Raw genomic sequence first — 8,447 nt, forward strand, 5'->3', positions numbered from 1 at the left:
TATTCGGGGGAAAGAGATGCCCCTGGTTGAGCTCGTTGATTAGGGTTTCCTTTAAAGCCTGCAGCTCTGCGGCGGGAGCCATGGTGACTTGCTGCTGCTGCTGCTGCTGCTGCTGCTGCTGCTGGTTGCTGCTTTGTGTTTATGCTGCAGCGGAGGATATATATAATTGTTTTTGGTGCGTTGATGATCTGAAATAAAGGAAAAAAAAAAGAAAAACAACAGACAGAGAGGTAAGGTTAGAGGCGCAGCCGCAATATACAAATGCTGATGCTGCTGCGCCGTGCCGGCTCAGCTGCACCTAATAGGAGTGGTTCTAGTTTTCACAAATACACATAAATGTAGAATTATACATTATAAAAGATATTTTATTAAATTAAAGAAAAAAAAAACAACAGAAACAGCAGCAGGATGGCTGCTTCTCTGCCCTGTGTCGGCAGCTGAATACCGAGCCGACAGCAGCAACACGAATCCTGCAGTTATCGATGCTGCTGATGGGGTAAATATATTGAAATGAGAATAAATAAAAAAGAAATATATATTTCAGATATATTTAATAAAATTTATAAACATATTTCCCACGAAGGTGAAGCAAACAGCTAGACTCCTATATATATACAACACCACTACAACTACTGCCTGGCGCGCAACAGGCAGCAGCAGCCACAAAACACAGCTTACTCAGACGTACTTTACCTGCAACGCAGCCAATAATATATTCCTCTATGCGATAAACATATTAACGCAGCTTTTGCCGTTCTTTAAGCCCCCTACACACATTAAACATCACCCCGCCCCCCACCGCCTAGCAGCAGCCAGCAGCAGCGACACAGGAGGTGTAGTAGTAGTAGTGCCGGCCGCACTACCACATGTCAGTACGCAGAGTTTTTTGTATAGATTGCANCCTGTTCTATGTGAGCCGAACAACAACACCCAGGGGGGACCGCTAGCTACGCCAGGCTCCCCAGCTGCAGGATCGCTGTATAAAAACAATCTAAATTTTATTTTATTTATAATAAACAACTCTTTATCTTTATTTACAGCCTTTTATATACTCGTTTTTCTCTGTCGCTGCTTTCTTATGAACCTCTATATGCAAGAAACCAGCAACCGCCAGCTGTTTGTACGAGTCGAGGCCGGCGAACAAGTACAGCCTCTGGCGGTACTTTTGGGGCAAAAACTTTCGCTTTTCCGTTTTTTTTTCATCTTTCTTTGAATTATATTAGCTAAATAGTCTCAGGAGTTCGGTTAGCGGGCTACTTTCTTACAGTTTCGGGGATAGATGCATCCCGCTACACCGCTGGCACTACACTTGTACTACCTGGCGTGCAACAAACAGGCTGTAGCAGCCGCACAACGCAGCATATTCAGACGAACTTCGCCTGCAGCGTAGCCAATAGTATATGCCTCTATGGGGTGACCATCGTAACGCCACTACCACCGTTGCCAGAGCCAACGCCACTCTAACTATACTTTGCCACAGACTCACACAGCCGCCTAGCAGCAACCCGCAGCGACAGCTGGGCAGTTGTTCACGTCGACCACATGACAGGCCAGACACAGAGCAGCAACGAACAAGTAGCAAGGAACCATCTGGTCTTCGCTCTCCTCATCTTGCATGTGATGCTCCCAATACCCAGCACTACAGGCATATTATTGACTGCTTTATATATAACTTCGGCAATCCAATAAGGCTGGAAAATTCGGGGCAACTTCGCCCTAGTCTGTGGTTCAGACGAAAGGTCACCTGAATACTTTCAATGCTTGATAAGCAACGGGCTATAATCAAATAAGCGCCACTTCTTTTTGCGACCCCGTGCCATTGACGCGGCTGCCGATGTGACCTGCATTATCTTGTGGGAACGTTTCCGTCCTTAACCTTTGTCCTCCGAGGACATTATCGCTGCGATTTATTTCATCTAAAAGCAGTGGAGACACGGCTCGACAGAAACTGCCTTCAGCAGCAAGCTAATCTTCCCGTTGCTGTAATGCAAAATGTAAACCATTTGGCTGTAGCAACAGTTCGCCCACTCAAAGTAGTTGGTACAAGAGGCATCATATTCAACGAGAATCCTTGATCTTAGCCAAGCACCGTCGTAAGTTGAAATGCACTGAAATCACTGGGGACGAATGCCCCCCGATACCGCCAACAACCTTCCGCTCCCGTTCCAGGCGAGTTGACAGAAGAGCCTGGCGAGGAAGAGGAGAGGGAGCAGCCTGTCATGTGCTGCAGCAGCCCTCGCTACAGCTGCTGCTGCAAAGCAACCACATATGCTAACACTGTAGCCACCACCTAGTTGATCAGTAGCCAGCCCGCGCCCAAGTAAAGGTGAACGTTACAACGTCAAACATAAGGATTTACCCTGGACAACATGATTATATCTAGAGAACAAAATATCCAGGAAGGTAATACCCGGCTTATCAAAGCGGTGACTGGCTGTATATGGAGTATGCAACCATACGCAACAGCATGGTGACGCAACTCCTGTGTGGATACGCGTATCATGGTAGTAAATTTTCCAGCTACACTAACACCTCTTGACAACGTCGAAAAGGCGAGTACGTTTTCTCATGACTATCTTGAATGTTTACTGCGTGATTGGAGGCCACTAGGCCAACAAGTTGATTCAGGTATCAATATGAATTCGCAGGGTTCACTAGAACGCTGGGGTATTGGCCAGCCCCTCATAGAATCCATCTGCACTGTTCTAGACGGTGAATGCAGGGTAAGGCGAGCTTCGACTATGCTCTTTTTTTCAGAAAAATGTGTCACGAAATAAGTTTCTTTACGGATCGACAGGCACGTATCAAAGTTTCTGCAAGCGGAAACCAGCACGAAAGAAAAGAAGTGACGCACAAATTGAGCGTCAAGAACTAAAACGCGCGGTGTACGTACAAGCAGCGCCATTTCATTGAATTGGCGGCATTCACTTGTGGAAAATCTGGTTTTTTTCAAATTGAGTTTGGCTCGCGTGATCACTCACATTTACATAGAACTTGATAGAAACTTCAATCGCTCAGTTTAGACGATGGCTTCTACGGAGATAAGCGGGCAACAGCAGCAGCTGCCACGCACAACTGGGAATACAGGACATGGAGGATCAGAAGAAACAAACGAAAGTGGATCAAACACAGGTCCTCTTCCTGGAGAATATGCGAATCCAGAAGTGACGACACACTCAACCGATGCGAGGCCTGAGCTGCCAATGTTTTGGGGGAATGCTCAAGAATCTCCTCCCAGGGCGACNCCTCAATGCCTCTGGGCATATTTCAACCTTCCTGCACTGAGCCTGGCGGACAGCGTTCCCGGTGTTGCTTCAGTTGCTGCACAAACAGATGGATTTCACTCTGTTGTTCAAGTTTCTTCTCCCTTGTTACATGCGTGAGTGTAAACTGGAATTTTTTTAAGTTACTTCGATGATTCAACTGTGTTTTTCTTTAGTCCCCATGTGGAGAGCGTCAAGGATATTTATTTTGCTAAAGAAACTCTAGCCCTTGTTTTCACAGGAATTCAGTGAGTTCCCACATTTCTTGAAAGCAAAGTTCATCGTTTGCAATTCCTTCTGTTCTAGACTCGCAGTTGACCTGCGCGGTGCTGGCGAAGCTTTTGAGAAAGCAATAGCACTGAGAGATCAACATATGATACCTTCTCTGCTCCTTGTTAAAAACGTTCCAGCTGTGCGTATCGAAAGGTAAAGAAATATATTCCCCGCTTGCTGCAAATGTTCCTCACTGTCAATGCCTACAGTAATGGGGGATTCGGTCCCTACGGATATGTTACAGTTCGCAAACACGTACGTCGTGTTCCAGGTTTTTCTGCAACAAATAAGGCAATACGAAATTTCCTAGAAAGCGTTTCGATGGATTGTCTCCCTTGCCCCGTCCGACGCAAGGGTGTACGATGTCTTCGAGATGGCAGATGGCTTCGAGATTGGGGGTTCCTCCGGATTGTTTGCCATCGGCACGTGGTAAGAAAGACGATTGCATACAAGAAATTTACTACAAACATTCAAACGTCAACTGGGCACAGGATTGTAGACCTTCGGACATTTTCAGCTCTGAGAATGTTGTTTCGTTCGGAACTGAGACATTCAAGAACGGCTCAGCCAGAATACCTTCTAGAGGCGGCTATGGAGGTGTTTGGAGCTGCAGATGGGCAGCAAGAGGGCGATGATATGCTTGGGTTTCCACGTGGAAACGATGAAGTAACGGGGAGCACAGTTATACCCGGCAGCTGTGAAGGAAACATAGACACGGAAAGCCCAGGTTCCCTCCCTGAAGTAGAGACAATGGATGACCATGTAGAAACCAACTCGCCACAGCACGCCTGCACTACTCTGCATATGATGGGTAGCCCAGTGGATCCCAATTCGTGCCAGCATGATGATCAGCAGCGACAGTCGAAGAGAGCCGATTACACAGTATCAGCTGCCCAATCTGAAGCGAACGACTCAGCAAACTCAAGTGTATGACAGAGCTAACTCTACATGCATTCCATTTCCTTAAGCTAGCACTTTCAGGTACATTACTTGCAATGTAGTGAAAGGTCAGATTCTCAAAGCCGACAAGATAGCCTTGTTGCAGTGATGCCGTCCGTCGAGGATTGCGGAGCCGCCGTGGTCACAAGATTTGAACAAGACAGCGACTGGTTCCAAGCAGAGAATACATCAAATTTCTTCCAGAATAGAGATTCCGAAATGGAGTGTTCAACAGACAACGCTCACGAAGGTCTACTCTCCGATTGCTCTCAACTGGAATTCCATTTTGAAGAACGAACAGACTCGCCGACGCATGCGGTCAGTGACGATGTCGCATCTAGAGAGGGCGAACAACAATCAACGGAGGCACTACAAAACGAAAGTGGACCAGCATCAACGAACAATGAAACGAACCACATGTGCTTTAACTCCAACACATCGGATGGAGAACATGAAATCAGATTATCATACATCGATGCATTAGAAGGCCAACGTCACCATGAGGCTGCTGATACCGGCAACACGAACAATGGAGAGAGTTGCCCCGTCGGAGCATCAAATGCCGTAACAACTGCCTATGACAAAAACATTGAAAAACAGTTGCAAGCCTGGATTGCTACGAAAGGGGAGTCGCAGTCTTACGAAGAGCCCACTAATGTGTTTGCAAGAAATTATCCGTCGCACGAATTCGAGTACTGGGCAGTAGAGGTCAGTTAACAATATTGTCCAACGTATGCAGCTTCTCAAGCCTCGACGATCGCAGGATATTCTAGTTACTGTTGAGCAAAATTACGAGAGCGACGAGCCAGGGACTCTTAGCGTAAACTGTGGAGATGAAATATACCTTTTTTCCGTCACGGTGGGATAGATGACAATAGTGCCTACTGAGTTGTTCCAATTGTCTATGTTTAATTAACATCCAGAACACTTCCTGGGCGTTTTGCCGCACCAGATGCGGAGAGTTAGGATACGTACCCACTGTTGCCGTCCCTGATGCATTCAGGAAAATGTTCAAGCATACAAAAATGTACGCAAGACGAACTGCTAGCGTGGATCGCTACTGCAAGTGGAAAGGCACTATCCTCTACCCCGGAGACCCTGTGGTCATTCTAGCAGACCTTGGAAAGTGGTAAGATAGTTCTCTACACATATGAACTTTTAGGGCTTGGCAATCCCATATGCAGGGTGTTGGTGCGCGATTACTCGCGACCGTTTCGACAAGCCTTCGTCCAGCGGGGCCGGTAAGCCGAAGAACACGTCTTGGGAAAAACTGAACTGCTAACTGTGCTCCTAAAGGCTTCAGCAATGATTTTCAAGGACTGTGGAAAACGCAAAAATTTCCAATTAATGTCAACATGTGTCGAGCAAGTGCGCGCGCATGTGGGATCGAACACAGCATACCACATTTTAGAATATTCCCAGCAAATGCACGTCTCGTGCTGCTCCAGCCAATACGCACTTGGCCATTCAAATCGTCCCAGACGAACGTTTCCTGTTGCAAATGTGAAAGCATTAAAGCCTATCAAAAAAATCGCCATATGTTCACATCCCCTACCTCCAAAAAGGCTAACAGTTGTCAATTGGGGTCTGCGTTTGACAACGAATTCGATCCAACGATGCATAGACCTAATCTGCAAGCTCGTTCAGGTAGATGTCAGACAGTTCCCTTCATGGTTGCTCCCCATGTGGCTGCAACGACTTGTTGTTTCTGTTTTCTTGCATTCGCATCGCGGACTGGGCGTTCGTTTGCCCACTTGGAAAGCATGTGCTTATCGATTAGCTCGTCTTCTGAATGGTGTATGAAGCGAAACGCAGGTGTATACCCCAGTTCTAAACGCCTTGCCATCTGCATTCGTAGATGCGGTGCAGCTCGATTCAGCTTCTCCTCCACATCTTTGGGGTCGTGCCTAGACGCGACGGTGAAGTAAACATAACACGTTGACCTGAATAACATTCATAAGCTGGTGTTAATTTTCATTACGCCAGCTCTGGCACACCTGCACGCAGAAGATACCCAGTAATGTATGAGGTGCCCAGAATTACCTGGTAGTCTGCTGTTCCACATGATGAATCGAAACTGAAGCTCCGCCCAGGAGGCCGTAGAGGACCTCTGCCGAGTTCCAAGTGAGGAACTCTTCTAGCTGCGACTGCAAAAGCCGAGCTTGGCGGACAGTTCTTCGCGCCACGTGGAACTTTATGGGATCTATAATTTGGCCTGAGGCAAAACGCAGAATGACAATTAAGCGCATTGTATTTGTCCCACTGACTTCACTGGCGAATGCTCCGACTGCGATGGGCTCACTGAGATCTGCGTGTTCTCACCTTGAACATTAGGCAGTGCAGCCTTCATAAGTTTTGCATTTGCAAGCTTCTCCTCGCGTATCTTTGCTCTAATACGAGACGCCAGTTCCTGCCGTTCCGCATCTGCTTCCATTCGAACCATACGGCGCGCTGCCCTCACACCATCATCCAAGCCTAAGCTCTTAATAAGAGAATCTTCCGTCTGCCAATGCACGCAGAAACGCAAAGATTCACCAAACTCAGAGAGGACAGTGTCCATATTGCGCCTGCACTTCCACATGAGAAGCCTATAAATCCATAAATATATATATATATATATATATATATATATACACGGAACAAATCATAGATGTGCACTGGTCCCGTCGCACCTATAGTATGTGAAGTTGACAGCATGCATCAGCATTCATGGTACACCACCGTATTACCATATGAAGGTAAGAGAAGGGCTAGGAAGCGGAGACCCGCGCACAACGAGAAGGGTTGAATGAGTAGAGGAGGCATTATAAGTTAACACGGAGGCAGAAGGGCGAGAGCCGTACTTGTGGGTCGTGTTGACGTATGAGAGCTGCTGCTTCTTTTTCTGGGTCGGGTAGTGCCCTGGCCTTAAGCCAGCGGATGCGTCTGTCTAGGAGAAGTTTCTGTTGGTAGGCCTCCCGCATTCGAATGACTTCTTCGTGGGTAAGGTCCCGGTAAGCTCCGCCTTTGAGAGAGGCGTAGTCAAACAGTGCCTCATACGGGTCCGTCTTGCGTTCAGGGAAATTCATTGAGGCTGCTCCTCCTTCTTCTGCTTCGTTTGCTTCTTCTTCTTCCTCCTCCTCCTCTTCATCTTCTTCCTCCTCTTCATCTTCGTCTTCGTCTTCGTCTTCGTCTTCGTCTTCGTTCACTCTCGCTCCTCTGTAAGACTCCGCCTCTGCAGCCGCCTCCTGTGCTGCTGCAGACACCGCAGAGCATATATATATATATATATATATATATATATATATATATATATATATATATATATATGCTGTATGTGTATAGAATGTTTTATTATTGTGTTGTTTGCTGCGACGGTTGTTGTGTTTGAATATCCTAATCGTCTGTGTATTTTTCTGTTTACCTATTTGGTGGTTTTCTCTTTTTCTCATCCGCCTTCTTCTTCCTCCTCCTCCTTCGCTTCGTACAAAAGGCAGAGAAGGGCTGAAGACAGCAGGGGGCCGTTTGTATTTTTCTATAAACTGAGCCCATCCCTCCTCAGTCTTACTGGGGGGCCCCTCCATCGTGGGGGCCCCAGGGGGCCCCCCATGGGGGGCCCCCTCGTGGTTTGCTGCTGCAGCTTTTGTAGAGAAAAGTTTTGGCTTTCTTCTGCCAACTGATAATTTGAATTCTCTTTGAATTTCTTCGTCCTCAAACGCAGACGGATGGGGGCGGCCTAAGTTATAAATAAATAAATAAAATAAAATAAATAAATAAAATAAATAAATAAATAAATAGGTAAATTGTAGAAGGAGAAAGAAGAAAGGAAGAGGAAATACAAACAAACAAAAAAAAAACAAACGAGAACAAATAACACCACCAAGGAAGCAACCAAGCACAAGAAAACAAAAAGGAAGAAAACAAACGAAATAAATAAAAAAGATACAAACATATATATATATATATATATATATATATATATATATATATATA

At 46.3% G+C, this 8,447-nt stretch overlaps 2 protein-coding genes across 2 annotated transcripts; one reads left to right on the top strand and one right to left on the bottom strand.

Annotated features, from left to right (window-relative positions):
• Positions 1–4,583: 4,583 nt before the first annotated feature.
• On the top strand, positions 4,584–5,192 carry EMH_0017520 (uncharacterized protein; the record flags this gene model as incomplete). The annotated part of the gene is made up of 1 exon (XM_013500928.1): positions 4,584–5,192. The coding sequence occupies one exon, from the start codon at positions 4,584–4,586 to the stop codon at positions 5,190–5,192; it is 609 nt and encodes a 202-aa protein (XP_013356382.1).
• A 937-nt stretch (positions 5,193–6,129) lies between these two features.
• Positions 6,130–8,038, bottom strand: EMH_0017530 (uncharacterized protein; the record flags this gene model as incomplete). The annotated part of the gene is made up of 5 exons (XM_013500929.1): positions 6,130–6,418; positions 6,519–6,690; positions 6,798–6,978; positions 7,319–7,702; positions 7,943–8,038. The coding sequence occupies 5 exons, from the start codon at positions 8,036–8,038 to the stop codon at positions 6,130–6,132; spliced, it is 1,122 nt and encodes a 373-aa protein (XP_013356383.1).
• Between the last annotated feature and the right edge of the window lie 409 nt (positions 8,039–8,447).

This window comes from Eimeria mitis, genomic scaffold, assembly GCF_000499745.2.
Source record: "Eimeria mitis Houghton genomic scaffold, Emh_scaff606, whole genome shotgun sequence".
Taxonomy (NCBI): Eukaryota; Apicomplexa; class Conoidasida; order Eucoccidiorida; family Eimeriidae; genus Eimeria; species Eimeria mitis.